The 18,071-nt window shown below is 53.7% G+C and overlaps 1 protein-coding gene across 2 annotated transcripts in view; it reads right to left on the bottom strand.

The window, feature by feature from the left end:
* Nucleotides 1–1,166: 1,166 nt before the first annotated feature.
* The window catches only part of FAH (fumarylacetoacetate hydrolase), a 35,757-nt gene continuing 18,852 nt past the window's right edge, over nucleotides 1,167–18,071 (bottom strand). The window contains exons 8-14 of one of the 2 annotated variants that reach the window (XM_029239474.1): nucleotides 17,554–17,653; nucleotides 16,665–16,795; nucleotides 14,782–14,857; nucleotides 12,609–12,655; nucleotides 10,176–10,277; nucleotides 9,299–9,416; nucleotides 1,167–1,385 (exon numbers count right to left, since the gene is read on the bottom strand). In XM_029239474.1, coding sequence (XP_029095307.1) covers nucleotides 1,306–1,385; nucleotides 9,299–9,416; nucleotides 10,176–10,277; nucleotides 12,609–12,655; nucleotides 14,782–14,857; nucleotides 16,665–16,795; nucleotides 17,554–17,653 — 654 coding nt within the window. In that variant the 3' untranslated portion in view covers nucleotides 1,167–1,305. The remainder of the gene's footprint in view (nucleotides 1,386–9,298; nucleotides 9,417–10,175; nucleotides 10,278–12,608; nucleotides 12,656–14,781; nucleotides 14,858–16,664; nucleotides 16,796–17,553; nucleotides 17,654–18,071) is intronic. The other variant, XM_029239475.1, reaches the window with a different exon arrangement.

Here is an 18,071-nt window from a genome sequence, read left to right as displayed (position 1 = left end):
TTTTCCTTGTCCATTTGTTTCCTGTCTATCTCCCTCCGCTAGGAAGTAATCATCACAGGGCACAGGGCATCACAAGTCACAGCTATTCTGTGACTGCTGCACCTCTTGTGCCTAGTACAGTACCTGGCACAGAGAAGGCACTCAATAACGATTTGGTGAATAAATGAATGAATGACTAGCGTGATCTAATGGGCAGGCTCCGCAGGCTCAGTCATCCTCCCAGGCCCTGGTGTGGGGTCCATTAGGCCCAAGATGTGTCACCAGGCATCCTCTTCCCCTGTGGTCACCAGGAACCAGGCTGCCTGTCTGCAGCGGGCAGGGCAGAGGAGACGGGGCAAGGCTCACTCTCCTGACTCTGTTGGACTTGCAAGGGGAGAAAAGCAAGCCCCTGGCCCTTTTCCTGCCCTCTCACAGTTCAGGTGTGTGAACCCTTGACTTGGGGGCTCAGCCCAAGGTTCATAATGTGCTGATACGGCTACAGGGCCCTTGAACCAAGTCTGCACCCCACGTACATCCATCAGTCGGCCCCAAGAAATACTGAACGTGAGGGGTACTATGGTGCGTAAATTTATGTGCCAACTTGGCTGAACCACGGTACTCAGATATTTGTTCAAACATCAGTGTAGATGTGGCTGTGAAGGTAGATTTCAGGTGAGATTAACATCTAAGTCAGGGGACTTTGAGTAAAGCAGATTATCCTCCATAATATGGGTAGGCTTCATCTAGTCTGCTGAAGGCCTTAAGAGAAAAAAGCCTGATCTCCCTGGAACTGGGGATTCTCCAGCAGACCACCTTCAGACTCCAACTGTAGCTCTTCCCTGGGTCTCGAGCCTGTGGCCCACCCTGCAGATTTTGGACTTGCCAGCCTCTACAATCACATAAGCCAGTTCCTTAAAATAAATGTCTCTCTCTACATACACATCTACTTGGTCGCATTTCTCTGGAGGACTCTGAGCTAATACAAGTGCCATTCTTTCTTCCGTGTTCCAGAGAATATTGGGAGCTCTAGAATGTCTGAGGAGGAACAGCAGACCCTCAGCCTCACTAATAAAAACTAGAAAACGAATTAATGAATGTCTCTCAAGGAAGCGGTACACACCTTGACCCACTGGGTCAAACCAAGAACACGAGGAGACGTTGCGCACTCAGAGCCGTGCCAGGCCCAGATGGAGAGGGAGCACGATGGCTTTATTTATTACTGAACGAAGAACCAGGCCTGCGGCCTCATTGGGGCCCCTGGTCCCCCGCAGGGAGGTGGAGAGGGCAGTGCTCAAGGCTTGTGTTTCCAGGAAGGCAGAGAGAACCTCAGGCCGCTGAGAGGGCAGGCAGCACTTTTCCCACACACTGGCCAAAGCCAATGCGGTACCCGTCCCCCTGGCACTGTCCTGCAACAGAGGAGGACAGGGGTCAGCCACGAAGCCGCTGGGCTCAGGGGAACCAATGCCCAAGCGGCCACGGTGCCGGTCAGCACACAGCTGGGCCCAAGGCAGGAAGGCGCCATCCGAAGGACAAACGTATTTTCGACAGAAAAACCACCTTATCCAGAAGCTGGGCAGAGCTACAGGAGCACCAAGATGGAACTCCAGGCTCGCCCTACTGTCAGGGACCCTCACAAGAGGTGCAAGGATGGCACCTTGGCTTTCCCGAGAGGTAAAGCAATAGGTATAGGTCAACTCTCCCTAAGTAAGTCTGAGTTCAAATCCTAGGCTTGCTAATTAGCCTGAGGCTAGACTGACTGGGTTCAAAGCCTGGCTCTTCCACCTACTGGCTCCATGACCTTGAGTCCCCTTGGAACTCAGTTTCTTTTCTTTTCGTTGTTTTTTTTATTTTTAATATTTATTTATTTGGCTGCATCGGGTCTTAGTTGTGGCACGTGGGATCTTCATTGTGGCACGCGGGCTCCTTTAGCCTAGTTGCAGCATGCGGGATCTAGTTTCCTGACGAGGGATCAAACCCGGGTCCCCTGCATTGGGAGTGTGGAGTCTTTACCGCTGGACCACGAGGGAAGTCTCTGGAACTCAGTTTCCTCATCTGTGAAATGGATCTAATGATAGTACTCACTGCGTAGGGCTGTTGCAAAGATGATATGAGTTCATACACAGAGAACTCCAAAAGAGTGCCTTGCCCAGGGGAAATGCTCAGTGTCAGCTATTATGATGATTATAAGCTGGGGGATTAGGGGCAACTCGTTTAACCTCTGAGCTCAGCCCCCTTGTCTGCAAATGGGAATAGCAATCCTTACCTCTCAGGGTTGTGAGGATTCGATGAAACACGTGGCTGAAGCCCTAGCATGACATGTCTCCCAGAGCAGATGTTAAACAAATTCACTCAATTCCATTTCAACAGAAAGGCAGAGAGGAGGAGGCCCTTGTCCCTGGACCTGAGAAGGGTCCACTGAGTGGGAGCAGCTGTCTGAGTCAGAGCAGACAAGTCTATGAGGAGCTGGGAGAGCAGCATGGAGGAAACAGGAGCAGAAAGGAGGGAACATCGGAGCTGGGACTTGACAGGTGGATACGAGTTCACCAGGGGGGACACAATGAAAAGGGTGTGCCAGACAGAGGGAACAGTGTGTGCAAAGACACGGAGACCAAGGCGAGAGATGCACGAGGTGCATTTATTCAGTGAAGCTGTTGTGTGCGGTCCCCTGAGAAGCCAGATTACAGAGTGTTCTTAGAAGCCATGTGAAGGAGTTTGAACCTTTTCCTGAGGTCACTGAGGTGACTCAGGAGTTTTCAGCAAGACAGTGAAAGCTGTGTTTTACAGCTATGTTTTAAACAGCGCCCTCTCCAGTGGCCCCTAGAGAGAAGATAGATGGAAGCACATAGATTTATGAGTGTCAGGCCTATACAGAGGCTCCAAGGCTCCTCAGATTGAGATGCTTCTCAAGCACCATGAGCCACGGCAGTGCTGAGGTGACGGCCACCTGCCCATGACGAACACGAGGGCCACTGCAGGGGATGCCCGTGACCTTGAGTTACACAAAACACCAGACCCCCTCACCTGCTGAAGACGACCCCCAAATCTGGAGTTAGGCCTTCTGCTACCCAATGTGAAGAAGGGAAAGCAAGGAGTTGCAATATTCCCACAACTGAGAGAAACAAATCGAAGCTCACTGCTGAGAGGACTCCCAGCCAACTGAACACTGAGACCAAAGACATCTTTGGGAGATGGGGTCAGGGACGTCCCAATGAGCCCTTCCAGTGAGCCCAGGGACAGTCCTCACGGCCACCTGTAGCTCAGTACAGCCTACCCAGCCTGTCTCCTCCCACTTCCTCCCACCTGCCCAGTCATCCCACCGGTCCTCCCTGTGAGGGCTGCTCTGACTGCTGGCCTTCTCTGGGGAGGTGGCAGCTTGGACACCAGCAACATCCCCAAACCAGCCCCTCGCCCTCCCCGGCATCACCGAGGCACATCCTTGCCACCCCACTGCTGACCCTTAACACTCAGTGTCACCTTTTGTCCAGAGCAACATCCTTGCCTATTCTGTTTCATTATTTTTCCATCAGTCACTTTAGAATCTCAATGCTCAGAAATATTCATGTCCCTGGGGGGAAAAAAAGCCTGTGGAAGCAAAACCTGGCAGAAATTCATCATCATTTACCAAAGCAGCTCACTCCAAGCTGCATTTTTTTTTTTTTTTTTGCGGTACGCGGGCCTCTCACTGTTGCGGCCTCTCCCGTTGCGGAGCACGGGCTCCGGACGCGCAGGCTCAGCGGCCATGGCTCACGGGTCCAGCCGCTCCGTGGCACGTGGGATCCTCCCGGACCGGGGCACGAACCCACATCCCCTGCATCGGCAGGCGGACTCCTAACCACTGTGCCACCAGGGAAGCCCTAAGCTGCAGCATTTTTAAAGCGCCTTCTTCCTGGAGAGCCGCAAATACTGAGAGGGTGTCTTCCTCCTCCCCACACCAACGCCGGGTGCTCTGTCGTTCACATTGCTCCTTCCTGCCCTGGGTTACAACAGAGCCACCACCCCCACCCCCCCACCAGCAAACAGCCCTGCCTGCTTCCTGAGAACAGATGCACGATTACATCCTGGTGGGGAAGCTGGCCACTTCCTCCCCGTTTTACAGCTGCCAAGCAGATGGTCCACGTGGGGTTTCTTAACATCAGAGACGACCTTTTGAGTCAGATGATTCTTTCTCATGAGAAGCTGTCCTGTCCACTTAGGATGTTTAGCAGCATCCCTGGCTGCCATTCGGAGACAGCCAGAACTGTCTCCAGATGTCGCCAAATGTCCCCCAAGGGGCAAAGCCACTCTGGTTGAGACCACTGGGCCAAAGGATGAAAAGTGAGGTTCTGCACCCAGCTGAGGAAGGTCTTTCCAGGCTCCCAAGCTGCTGCTCTCCAGTGCAGGGAGGAGAAGCTGGGGGCAGGTGCGTTCAGGCAGGGACAGAGGGCCCCGAGAGGCCAGAGCATGAGGAAAGTCTGCACCCAAGTCAGAGCGTGTCACCGAGCCCTGGGCAGAGGGGAAAAGCAGCTCCCTGCCTCCCTGGGTTGGGCTCCATCAACCATGGAAATGGAAGGGAAAAGTATACTCATCTCCTCTGGAATGTTATCTGATCTCACTGGCCCTTTCCTGAAATCTGACCCTCTGCCTATTCCCCAACTCCATCCCACCAATGGGAACGAGAATCCATAGCTACAGCCCAGTTTTCCAGCTTCCTGGAATGCCACGCCTGGGTGCACCCATCACCTCCCAGAGGGAGGAGATCCCAAGGCCCAGAGCCAGGAGCCAGACCCAGCTGAGTTACTGGCAGAGCCAGGCCTGAAACCAGGGTTTCCTCTGCCACCAGAGCTTCAGGGGAGTCCCAACCGTATTATGTCACCGAATGAACCTAAAGGAAATGATCTGGGAAAGCAAATGGGAAGGGCTTGCAACTGTGGGGAAGTGAAGGTGGTGAGCTTTGCACTCCAAGGGAGTTGGTTGCATTCCAGGGCTGTCACCTGCCAGCTGTGTGATTCTGGTCCAGCTACTTCACCTCTCTAGACCTCCAATGGTTCATCTATAAATCAGAGTAATAGCACCATGGGAATTAGATGTGATAATGCAGGTAAAGTGACATGCACGGTACCTAGCACACAGTAGGCACACAATAAATTGCTGTTGTGTTACTGTTGTCTTCATCGTGGTTTTCTTGTGTTTCAGCTGAAGACTGTGTTTTAGTTAATGATTTTGTGTTTTAGTTAATGATAAATAGCTTTAGGCTAGACTTCTGGTTCGAGATAGGGCATCATTCTATACATTAACACTTTCCTTTTCTTATATTCCTATGGAAATGGTCAAAGCAATATAGATATAAGGGAAAAGTCTGTGGCAACACTAGAAACAAGAATGGAAATACTAAAAAAGATGGAACTTGTGCTGGGCGTTAGAAGACATGAGGATTAAGAATGGTGGGAGGGGGAGGAGGGCGTCCCAGGCAGCAGGAACAGCCCACATGCCTGGCGTTGGCAGTGGGTGCTCTGTTCTGTAGACAGAGGAGGCCTCCTTGCCCAAAAGGTTGGCCAAGGCTGGAGCACAGGAGCGGATACCATTGGTTGGGCTGGGGCTTTTGGTCTCCCAGAAGTGAGAACCACATGGCACCATAGGCAACATGACGTATTGGTTTAAGAGCACAGACCCTGGAACCCAACTGCCTGGGTTCAGATCCTGGTTTCTACACTTTATCATTCCAGTGGTTAGAAACGGATTTGGGGAATAGTCGCCCATGATGAGAGAGCAGGGAGATGACACGGTGGCATCTGAGCGGGTACAGCCAGAGGAGTAGGAAGAAGGCTGGATGGCTTCCAGCAAGAGGGTGGCTCACCCGGATCAGGTGCCAGAGGGGCCGTGGCAGGTGAGGGCACAGCACTCCGCCCACTGTGGTGACCTCAGCAAAGGCAACACAGCTGACACGCCCGTGCCCCCCGTCCACCTCCCCACACGCGAGCACAGAGCTCAAGTCTCAGCCACATTCACTCCCTAGAATTTGTCAGGCATCTCCTTCAGCGTGAAATCTCTTCTTGTTTGTTTTTTTGTTTGATTAATATATAACTTATACCTCTTCTATTGCCAAATTGTAATTTTTATTCTTGTTCCAGGGAATTCCACCAATCTATTCCCGTTTCCCTCTTTTCTTGCCAACATGTCCATCTTCAGATCCAAGGAATTGCCTTTCTCTGCATTTCTCTGTCTGGCCTCCGTAAACCCTTCTGGAGCAAAGGCGCTGTACACACATAAGTGACCCTCGCAGCATCCTGGCTCCATCCTCACCCCTTCCTTGACTCAAATGCCAAGAACACATGTGAATCCCATCTGCCTGAGTACTCATCTCCTTTCTTCCAGGCCCTGGGCAGCTGCCGGGTCCACAGCGGCTTAGCTGGGGGCTTATACAATAGTGACAAGAGAGATGAAGCCGTCATTTCCTCCTCTCCCATCCCATCTCCTTCCTTCCTTTCCTCAAACCAAAACTTCAGAAAACGCTTTCACTCGATCCATAGAACCACGACTGAGGGCCTGCAGTAGCTCTGGCAAGAACTGTAGGACCTCTTGATCAAAGCTGGCAAGGGAATCAGAAGACCCGAACCGTATCCTGCTCCCTCAGTGTGTGAATTTCCGCCAATAACCTACCTCCAATCAACCTAAGTTTTCTATTCTGTAAAATCGGGGCAATGACCTTACCCAAGGGCTTCTGTGAGTATGAAAGAGAATCATGGAATCAGACGTGGCTGTAACATGGTTGGCCCCCACAGATATTCAGGAACCGTTAGTTAAAACTGGTATTAGAAAGGGTATGATAGGGCTGTAGGAAGAGTAGGGGCAAAATGGGTACTTACTGGTTAATTTTGGGCATCATTTGCTGCTGTCTTGAGCTCTGCCTGCATCTTCTCTACTAAATCCACTTCATTTATTCAACCAACCAACAACCACACTGAACACCCACTATGTGGCCGGCACACAGTCAGACTGTAGAGAGAGGGAAGGTCTGGACCTTGTCCTCTAAGAACTCTGTAGTAGGCTGACTAATGCCCCCCAAAGGTATCAAATACTAAACCATGGAACCTGTGGATGTTACCTTATATGGTAATGTTTTTTGCAGATGTGATTAAGTTAGGGATCTGAAGACGAGGAGCTTATCTGGGTGGACCCTAAATGCCATCACAAGTGTGTCATAAGAGAGAAGCAGAGGGACATTTGACAGACAGAAGCAGAGGAGGCAATGTGAAGACGGAGGTAGAGACTGGAGTGATGTGGCCTCAAGCCAAGGAATGCCAGTAGCCACCAGCAGCTGGAAGCGGCAGGGAATGGGTCCTCCCCTTGAACCTCTGGAACAAGTGTGGCCCTGACAACACCTGGACTTCAGACTTCTGCCCTCTAGAACCATGAGAGAACACATTTTTGTTTTAAGCCAGCAAGTTTGTGGTCATTTGTTCCAGCAGCCCTGGGAAACTAATACAAGCTCTTAGCTAAGCATGGAAACTGACATGCGTACAATTAACCAGAATTCAGTGAGTTGCTCATGGAGAGGACAGACTGATTGTCCCTGAGCAACCAGAGAAGGCATCATTTAAACTGAGCCAGATTTAAGCTCAAAGGTCTGCAGGCAGTAGGGAAAGCAGGGTTATGATTAGAATGAGGCTCAGTGGGGGGAACAGAATCAGATGAGGAAAGGGTACGAATTTAATGAAACAGGCGACAGGGTGCCACAAGAAAATCAGGAAGAGAAGAGTAACAGGGGGAAAGCAGACCTGAAGATGATTTTCCAGGCACCATGAGCAGGATGGATTGCAGGGGGCTGGAGCGAAGCTGTGCAAGCAATCCAGACACAGAAGGATGGTGCTTGGAGCAAGCCAGCTGCACAGAGATGGCAGGACACTTCAAAGGGATGGCCGACAGGATGTGCAGATGAAATGGGTCCAAGGTCCCAGCCCACAGAGCAGAGAGTCAGCAGTACCAAGACAGGGGCAGGAAGTAGGGGTGACAATAGGACACAGGAAGGGAAATGTGTGGCCGGCAGGCAGAGACCAGGATGTGGAGAGCGAGTGCAGAGAACGGGTGCCCCCTTAACCTGCCTGCAGGGCAGATGGGCATGGCTGATTCCCACGCTTCAGGTAGGGACTCCTATTAAGGAGGGGTCAGGATGCTGGGCTTTCTCAAAACTGGGTTCTGGAAAAAACAGCAATGACAATGAGGACAACGGTGAAGACCGTCACCAATTTTAAGCACTCACAAGGTACCTTGCACCTTGTTAGGCTCTTTAGATATTATGAAAGGGCTTAAGAATTGGGGTTCTGAAGATAAGCTGCCTGGATGCGAAATCTGATTTCATGACTTACTGGTTGCAAGATCCTGGGCAAGTTATTTACCCCCTGCTAGGCCTTCATTTTCCCACCTGTAAAATGCAGGTGCAGCAGTGACGGTGGAACATGACCCCAGGGGGCAGATCCTGCACTTGCCTTGTTCACCCCTGAACCCCAGCATGGGAGTCACAGAAGCTGCTCCAGAAGTGTCCCCTGAAGGAATAAACTGGTTCGTCTCATCCTTACAACCATGCTGTGAGGTTAACTACTGTATCTATCATTAACTCCATTTTAAAGATGAGGAAACTGAGTTCACAAAGGTTCAGTAACTTGAGGAAGGTCACAGGGCCGGTGGGGATGTGGGAGTCCAACCTGCACCTGACCCTGAGTAGCGGGCTGCTGACCACGGTGGCACCTTCCTCTCCAGCAATGATATGTGGTGGACAGAACGATCCCCCAAGATGTAAGGGGTGCCCTGACCTCCTCGGAATGCGCTGCTGGGAAATCTTGTCACTAACTCAGCCAGGTCATAAGGCACAGGGTCATAGGGCACAAGGTCATAGGACACAGGGTCTTTGCACTGCAGAGTCCAGAACAATGGGAACCTGCCATTATTTTAGAATTTCGCTCAGGGAGGAAGGAGACAAAGCGGGACTTCTGCAGTCTTTTTGGTTCGGGGAGACTCCAATTTAAAGTCCCTGGCAGGGACTTCCCTGGTCGTCTAGTGGTTAAGACTCTGCGCTTCCGATGCAGGGGGCGTGGGTTCGATCCCTGGTCGGGGAACTAAGATCCCACATGCCGCGCGGTGCAGCCAAAAGATAAAAAAACATTTTAATTTAAACAAAAATAAAGTCCCCGGCAGCCAGGGTTGGGGCGAAGGCCAGTACAAGCAGACACAGACCTGGGACTGCCAGAGTGCGGATGAGTTGGGACAGATGGCTTCCTGGCCAGACGGTTTGGACAGCGACCGCGGGCGAGGAGGAGAGGACGCCCGCGGGCCCCGGCCCCCTCACCTGTGATGATGACTTCATCCCCGTCCAGCAGAAACTTCCTGGTCTGTCCATTCCCCAGCTCTATGGCCCTCGTTCCCCTCCACGACAGCTCCAGCATGCAGCCAAAGCTCTCTGGCTCCTTCATAACGGGAAAGGGAAGAAGATGTGATATGTATTTACATCACGGTGAGTGTGGCGGATCTGGTGTGAGCAGTGGTTAGCAAGGTGGGGGCCGGGGGGGCTGGGAAGGGGCGGGGGATCCCGCGGCCCTCAGAGACCCTGCCTCGGTGGGACCACTGCAGAAGTGTCCTCGAGGCCGGGCACTCTACCTGCCCTGCTCACTCCATCCAGGACGCGGAGGTGCGGGATGCTGGATGAGTGTGCCCAGGCCCCTCCTGCCAGGCCCCTGCCGGCTCCAGAGACTGCGGCTTACCCAGACGCTGTCGTGCCTGACCCCACCCACTGGGAAGAGATTCTCCATCAAAGAGCCTGCAGTCTCGACCTTGCCGGAAGTGACTGGTACATGCACCACCCAAAAGTCATCACCAATGGCTCGTGGAGGGGGGCTGGGGGGAATCAGGGGGCCACTCCTCCTGGGTGGGGGCACTGTGAGGTGGTGACAACCAGACACTATAGTGGCTTCCTGTGTCTGCCCCCGTGTCACCCTCACTCTCCCCCAGTACACACAGCCTCTCATCCCTACACCAGCCTCTTCTGAACTTGAAAAAGAAGCCCCTCCTGCACCCAGAGACGGATGAAGCTCTGAGTAGGACAGAGTTGAAAGATACACCTGCTTCGGGCTGGAATCCCTTCTCAAGGGAGAGCTGAGGGCCCTGCAGTTTGTAGGGGGAATAGGGGTGCTCCAGGTGGGCAGCCCCCAAGGCAAGCAGATACTCACCGGCCCGCTGATGGTTCCAGAAGCCAAGAGGTCCCCCGGCCGCAGGTTGCAGCCATTGACAGAGTGGTGAGTGAGCTGCTGCAGCACTGTCCAGTACATATACTGCGGGCGAGGGACACAGAGGCGGGGACGGGCAGGGTGGGCTTCTCCCAGCCTCCTGGAGCAGTCTGCCAGCCTGCGCCACTCACTGAGGCCTTCCCTGGGCTCTCTCCCGGCCCTCAGAGCAAGGACAAGCTGTCCTCCTGCAGCTACCCTGTGACCCTCCCCGCCTCTCTCCCCACCCCTTCACCAGCGACAGCCCTCGCTCCTCTGCCCCTTCCAGCCCTCCCCTAACCCACCTTCTCCACGAAGCGCTCCCCGAGGAGCCGACCTCACTGCTCAGACCCTCAATCTGCAATGTGCTCATCTGTCCATAATTCCACCCTGTCCTGCGATTACCCCTGAGTCCTAAGTTGACAAGGTTTAGGTCCTCGTCATAGCAGAAGCTTCTCATGAGCAAAGACCTCCTTTCCATTCTCCCACCCTGGGCTTTGGAAGAGACACTGGGCAACAGAGCTGAACGACTCAAACAGAACCTCAGAGCAGACTGAGGAATGAAGGAGCATTGAAGGAGGTCAGGCTTGGTGGGGGCGGGCCGAGGACCACACGCCCCCCCCACGGAGCAGCTCAGAGGCGGCACGCCTGCGCCTCTCCAAGGTCACAGCTTCTCAGATCTGCCACTCCTGGAGCTACACCTCCAGGCAGAGGAAATCTTAGAAATGGATTCTTACCCAAGAGACCCCTTCAAGGAGGCCCCCGTATTCCTTCTTAGTAGCCTAAGGAGGCCAGAATAAAGTTAAATTAGAAGGGAGACTGAAGGAAAAAGGAATACATTGAATCAGAGGATGTTCAAATGGCCAACAAGCATATAACAAGGTGCCCGGCTGCATCAGTCTTTTTTTTTTTTTTTTTTTTTTTTTTTTTGCAGTAGGCAGGCCTCTCACTGCCGTGGCCTCTCCCGTTGCGGAGCACAGGCTCCGGACGCGCAGGCTCAGCGGCCATGGCTCACGGGCCCAGCTGCTCCGCGGCATGTGGGATCTTCCCGGACCGGGGCACAAACCCGTGTCCCCTGCATCGGCAGGCGGACTCTCAACCACTGCGCCACCAGGGAAGCCCTGCATCAGTCTTTAGGGAGATGCAAACGGAAATCACAGTCCCCCAGAAAGGCGGAAATGAAAAGGCCAGCGACATCACGTGTTGACTTGGATGTGGAGCAGCCAAAACGCTTACATGCTGCGCGTGTGAGTATAAATTGGAACAAGCCCTTTGGAGAAGTGTTTGGATGTACCCCTCAGCTGAGTATGGATACATATCCTCTATGACCCAGCAATTCCATTCCTGGATATCCACCCAACAGACATGCGCACATACATGCACCAAAAGACTTGGACTAGAATGTTCACAGTAACTCTCCCCCTAAAAATGGAAACAACCCAAATGTCCATCAAGAGTACAATGGAAAAATCCATTGTGGAACATTTATACTGTGAACACGATACAACAGCTAAGAATCATGAACTGTCACTGCAAACTGCAACATGGTTGAATCTCAGAAACATAATGTTAAAACAAAAGAAGCCAGGGCTTCCCTGGTGGCGCATTGGTTGAGAGTCCGCCTGCCGATGCAAGGGGACGCGGGTTCGTGTCCCGGTCCGGGAAGATCCTACATGCCGCGGAGCGGCTGGGCCTGTGAGCCATGGCTGCTGAGCCTGTGCGTCCGGAGCCTGTGCTCCACAACAGGAGAGGCCACAACAGTGAGAGGCCAGTGTACCGCAAAAAAAAAAAAAAAAAAAAAAAGAAGAAGAAGCCAGATAGAAAAGAGTATATACCATATGATTCTGTTTTTATAAAATTTAAAAAACAGACAAAATGAACGGAGGGTAAGAGAAGTCAGGAGAAAGTTTACACCCGACGGGGAGAGGGGTAATGCGCCTGGAAGGGGCCCCAGGGGACAGCTGAGGTCCTGGAGGTTTCCCGTTTCTTGATCCGGGTGCTGGTTGCACAGGGATGTTGTTTTGTGAGAATTCATTGAGCTGTACACTTATAATGTGTGCATTTTCATATCTATGTGTTATGCTTCAATTAAAAGTTCACTTTAAAAAAATACGTCACTCTGATCAACCCAGCCCCTGGCAAGACAGAAGTCAGGGACTAGCCCCTTAGAGGAATATCTATTATTCCCCAAGAAAAGCACTGGCCGTGTCCATGCAGCCTCCATCTGGAGGGGCCTCTGTGACCTCCTGGCCTCTTTGGAAAGAAACAGGGCCATGGAAGCTCTAGGCCCACATGCTGACCCATCATCATAGCCCAAAATGGATGCTATTCCCCCGGTCCTCCCAGGAAGAAAGGTCTCCCTCACTTCCAAAAAGCAGTTTGCCTAACTTCAAAGCTTACCTTAAAATTGGACCTGCATATGGTAGCTGCTTGGTTCATTCCTTCTCCTGTTGGGTAGACAAGACAAGTAACATTAACAAAGAGCCCTAATTCCATTCATCAAGGAGGGGGGACCCACCTCGTAGGGGGAATCGTTTTGTGGTTTAAGCTTCCCATTGTCTAATGTGATTCTACCTAAGGAGTCCACGAACCAATGAGCTCATACAATATCAGAGCTGGGGGGCGTCCACAGAGAGGATCTAGTCCACGGATGGCAAAGAGATGCACCCAAGACACCACTTCCTCCTCCCACACCCACAGCAGACAGCACAAATTGATCACAGTACTGGTATCCTCTGAGATCAGATGCAGCCTCAGAACCCCCCTTAACACGATGCTCCTGGAAGCTGGTCATCAACTGGAGGTACTGCACAAACTGAAACCGACTTGCCATACCCCCCAGAGCCCTTTGGACAGCTGGGGCCATCTGTCCCCTGCCAGACTCCTCCCGTGATGGATAATGTGCTACTACTCCAACAATATTTATTAAACAATTACACACCTGCTACACACAAGGTGCCAGGCCATTGCTGTGCCGTCTCTGAAGCGCGCTGATAATCAGAACGCTCTTCTACCCCCCGGCCCTGTCTTCCTTTCTGAGGCTACACAGGACAGGTGCGCTCATTGGCCCCATGGAAGGTCAGGGTCCCCCAAGCCTGCTTCACCCAGACCCCAACTCAGAACATCAGAACTGCACATTCAGGACTGGTGTGGGGAAGGGTCTTGGAAGCCATCCCTGCACCCGGTCCTCCCTCTTCCAGGTCTTTCTCCATCTCTGGGCACTGCAACTTCTTGATAATCTTGTCCCCTTTCTCCGACAGTGCACTCCCCCGGATGTTTCCAGATGGTCAGGATGAAAACAAGAGAGAAATGACCTCCAAAGAGGCATTTGTGGGTAGGAGGACACCAGCCTAGAGCTTATGACATTTGGCTGTAGTCTCAGCCTTTCCATCGGCCGGCTAAATGACTCGCGGTGAATCCCTCTTCCTCTCTGAGCCTCACTTTCCCAATTGATAACGTGAAAGAGTGGGACCAGCACAGTTTTCCAGGGGCGCTCTGGCGCCTACGAGGCTCTTCCTAGGAGCCCTTTCTTGTGTGGAGCAACCTCCTCCCGAGAGAGACAGCTCCTTCCTCTTCCTGGCGGACACAGCCTGCTGCCAGGATCACCTCCGTGAAGGATGGAGACCCTGGAAGCTGCAGCGACAGAGCCACAGCAGAGCCTGGGGTATGTAAACAGGACAAAAAGAGGAGCGAGATCTACGAAGAAAAGAGATTGGCCAGAGTGTGGCCCAGGAGGTCTGTGTGCAGCCCCCAGACTAGCCCTCTCCCAGCGCCAAGGGCCCCCATCAGGATCGGAAAATGACACCTGATTCTACCCAGGTGCAGGTGCTGTTCTACACCTTGATGTGAATCACCTTGCTTACCGCTCACAATTACACCTTGAAGTCGATACCACTATTATCCCACTTTTCAGACGACAAACTGGCACAGACAGATTCAGTAACTTGTCCAAAGTCCCACCGCTGGGCAGGGGCAGAACCAAGACTCGAACCCCAGCCGTGGCCTGCAGAGCCCGGCTCTCTCTTACTACTGCTCCACTGGTCTGTTACCTCAGCCCAGCTGGGCAGCCTCAGGGGGATGCAGGCCCTGCTGCGAGGCTCTCAGGGCTGACCGAGAGCAGGACCTGGGGGCTAGGTGTGCTGGCTCCGTGTGGTCCCGGAGGACAGAGCCAGGCCCACGAGGACAGGCTTTCAAACGGGCACTGGACAAAACATGCCACTCAAGGGTGAGGGGTTGGCAGTGGCGTGTGAGCAGAGGCTGGGCAGACTTTGGTTGGAGAGGCTGGAGAGGGGATTCAAGTGGAGGGTGGAGGTCCCAGACTCCATGGTTTCTGGCCCTAACAGCTGAGAGCCCGGTGCTATGGGGCTAAGGCCACATGGGCGCCGTGTGGCTCGCAATGAGCACAAGGGTGTCCCTTCCCATCCTTTACAAGAACCCCCATGTCTCCCAGTCTGCAGCAGGTGGCACCCCATCACCTCCCCCCTTCAGAAGCTCAGCAGCCACCTGGGCAATGGCACTTGGGCACAGGGGTCCACCCAGCTGCTGGACACACCCTTCGACCCCACGACAGTACCTTTCAGGGTGACAGAGAGGTTGATGTCGAACGTGTAGGGCTGGTCGTGGCGGAGATACGGCAGGGGCTTGGGGTCCTGTGAGGGCAGCACAGAGGGGCTGAGCCCCACAGCCCAGCAGAGCAGCTGGCAGAGAGAACCTGAGGGAGAAGGGGTGTCCCCTCTCCAGGGCCCAGCACTGTGTCCCTGGACACTGGGGGGCGAGGGTGGTCATGTGTGCTGGACTCTGGGAAAAGCAGCCGAGGGAGGGGCATCGGCAGGTCAAAGGTAGACAGAGGACCCAGAAAGCCAGGGAGGGGAGCGCTGGGGAAGGGGGACAGTGGGAAGCGGACAGTGGGAAGGCCAGAGATGCGGGAACAAAGCCAGACCTGCAGGGAGAGGCCAGGCCAAAGAAAGGGAAGGCGGAAGGCAGGGGCGGCCAGCAGAGGCGCTCAGCCCTTCTAGTGCTGGATTCAGTGCGTAGGCAGCTTTGGTAGCCAGAGCTTTGGTAGAAGGTCTGAACTTTGGCCAAAAGCAGTGTTTTCCCAAAGAGCAACATGTACCTGAATCACTAGTGGGCCATGAGACAATGCGGGGTGATTTTATTTTAATGGTTATGTGTTTCTTTCTATGATTAGCTTGGTGGCTAGTAATGAAGATAGGGACATAAAGTTCCTTTTCTAAATACATTATGAGAGTTTTCAGATGGAAGCTGAAAAAGCATTTAATAAATAATTGTTCAGAAGTGGCAAGGGTCGTGAAGGTTGCACGTAAAGGGTATTTGGGAAGGGCTGGCATGAAGGGAGACAGAGCCCAGAGGTCTCTGGCGAGGGTGCAGCAGTGCCTGTGAACAGAGATCTGGACCAGGGATGGAGCCTGGAGGGGACGAGCAGGGGGTGTGGCGGTAGGCCAGGCGGTCCTGGGAGGGCGGGACTCACCAAAGATGGAAGAGACAAGTCTGGGAGACTGAAAATGATGGGGAGGGAGATGCTGTGGCGGGAGCGGTAGAGGAGGGAGCAAGGGGACAGGGTGAGAGCCGCACAGGAGCTTCACGAGGCACCGGTCTGTGGGGAAAGACTCCAAGTGTTGGAGCACAGCTCCATGGGATGACAGGAAGGCTGAGAGGTGTCCAGGAGCCACGTGTGAGCAAGGCGAGGGGGAATGGGACCGGGGGAAGGGCAAGGCTCAGAGCTCAGCTAGGGCTGCCCCCATGTGGAGGACGGAGTCGGCTGGAGCATCACAGGACTCTAGGAGATACAGGAGAACCAGGACAGGTCACATGCCAGAAGCCAGGGGGAGAGAGCGCCTAGGAAGAGTAGGGGTCCACCAACGGGTCCACACTGAAGAGGGCACAAGGTCCCCGCACTGACCAAGGTCACTGGGCACTTTGGTGAGACCACCGGTGCTGATGGGGTGGAAGCAGCGGCCAGACTGTGACAGGCTGAAGAGTGAGGGCTAGGACTGTGAGATGGGCCTGGACAGTGGTGCAGGGACAGGAGGCTCAGGGAACACAAGGCCGAGGTTCAGCGCCAGGACGGACGCCTTGCTGTCTGACCCCATGCTGCATTCTATCAGTTGGGCTCCAGGGGGCGCCATCACACAGAACACAACTTGTTGACCTGGAAAGTTGTGCAATGTGGTGATACTGGAAGGGACCCCTTTTCCTGCCAACTGGCCAGTTCCCAGCCTCAGAGGATTCTAAAGGTTACAAAATTCCATGTTCTCCTCAAGAACTGTGCAGGGGGCAGGGAAAGCACAAGGCAGAATGATTCCTGCCACGCCTGCCTGGAGGTCCCCATAACCAGGACCCCCAGCACATGGGCATCCTCCAGACCCTCTCCATGCCTGCTGGGCAAACAGCCTTGGAGGCAGAGGGGCCTGGACTTCTTGCAGAGGGCGTGCTTACCTGCTCCTGGTTGGGCACAGCAAAGGGCATGAGGGCATCCATGGGCACCACCCACGGAGAGATGGTGGTTCCAAAACTCTTCCCGAGGAACGGCCCAAGAGGGACGTACTCCCACTTCTGAATGTCTCGAGCTACAGAAGAAGGGCCGAGCAGGGCTTACAAAGGCTGACCGGGCCCCGCGGCAAGGCTCCCCCCTTCCCTTGACCAAGGAGCACAGACACTCAGCACAGCCCTCCCCCACCCCCGTGCTCTGGCCCCAACCAGGCTGGCTGCCCCAGGACCAAGGACAGAGGTCCTCTGAGGTCACTGTGCCACGCTGCAGCAAAGAGAAGGATGACCAGAGGGCAGGCGGGATACCTCCCCATGAAGGGGCCGGAAGCTCATCCTCATACTGGGAGGCAACACTTGCTGAGATCCACAGCACCACGGTCCTCCTACAAATGGCAGAGGGGCTGAGATGGGCTCAGAAACTGGGCTGCTGTGTTTGAAATCTTAGCTCAGCAACTAGCTGAAGCTGTCCTTGTGCCTCATTCCTCACCCGTGTAAAACAGGAGTAGTAATATTATCAGTGTCTTGTAGGGACCTGACAGGAGAGTCCATGTGACATATTCAGCCCTGGGCCTGGCACAAAATTGCTCAAACGTACTAGCTGTGACATCAGCCTTGTCCCTGTTCAACTTACAAGAAAACTGGAGCTCAGAGAGGTGAAGTAACTGGCCAAGGGCTCAGAGCTGAGAAGTCTGTTTGATACCCAAGCCTGTGCTCTCAGCCACTTTGACCGGCATCAGACCCAGGAGACCATCCACGGCTTCCCAAATACCCAGCCTTCACCCAGAGCAGAGTGCGCGCAGGAAACTCAACACCAGGATGCCCGACATCCCGTAATTACCACTCCAGTCGTTCATAAGGACCATTCCAAAAATGTGCTCATGGGCCTTAGAAATGGGGATCGGCTCTCCAAATTTGTTCCCAGGGCCTACAAAGAAAGCCTGACAAGGGGAAAAGCTGATGAGAATCTGGCTCTGACCTGCTGCCCCAGGTCACTTGCCTGGAGGGTAAAGGTCAGGCATTTCCAAACCCCAGCTAGGGACCTGGACCGTTGTGTACGAATCCAGTTTCTACGCCATGACCAGCACCCGTGTAGATAGACGGCTACCCCGGGGACATGGTGAGCAGCTGCGTGCCAGTGCCCACCCAGGGCCCCCACTCACGGCCCCTGATCACCAAGGCAGCCCCCTTTCCCTCCTTCAGCCCACCCCACACCTCTGCCCTTTCCCCTTCACCCGATACCGTGCTCTGCATTTTAAGATTTGACAGCTACACCAGGCTTGTGAAAAACGAAAATATCAGGGTTTGTATTTGTGTCACAAAAAATCAGAAGGCCTCTGTGATGCAGCAAAGAGAGCC

This window comes from Monodon monoceros, unplaced genomic scaffold, assembly GCF_005190385.1.
Source record: "Monodon monoceros isolate NGI ecotype Baffin Bay Population unplaced genomic scaffold, NGI_Narwhal_1 Super_Scaffold_21, whole genome shotgun sequence".
Lineage (NCBI taxonomy): Eukaryota > Metazoa > Chordata > Mammalia > Artiodactyla > Monodontidae > Monodon > Monodon monoceros.
Note: the sequence above shows the minus strand (reverse complement) of the source record. Positions and strands in the feature narration are given on the sequence as shown.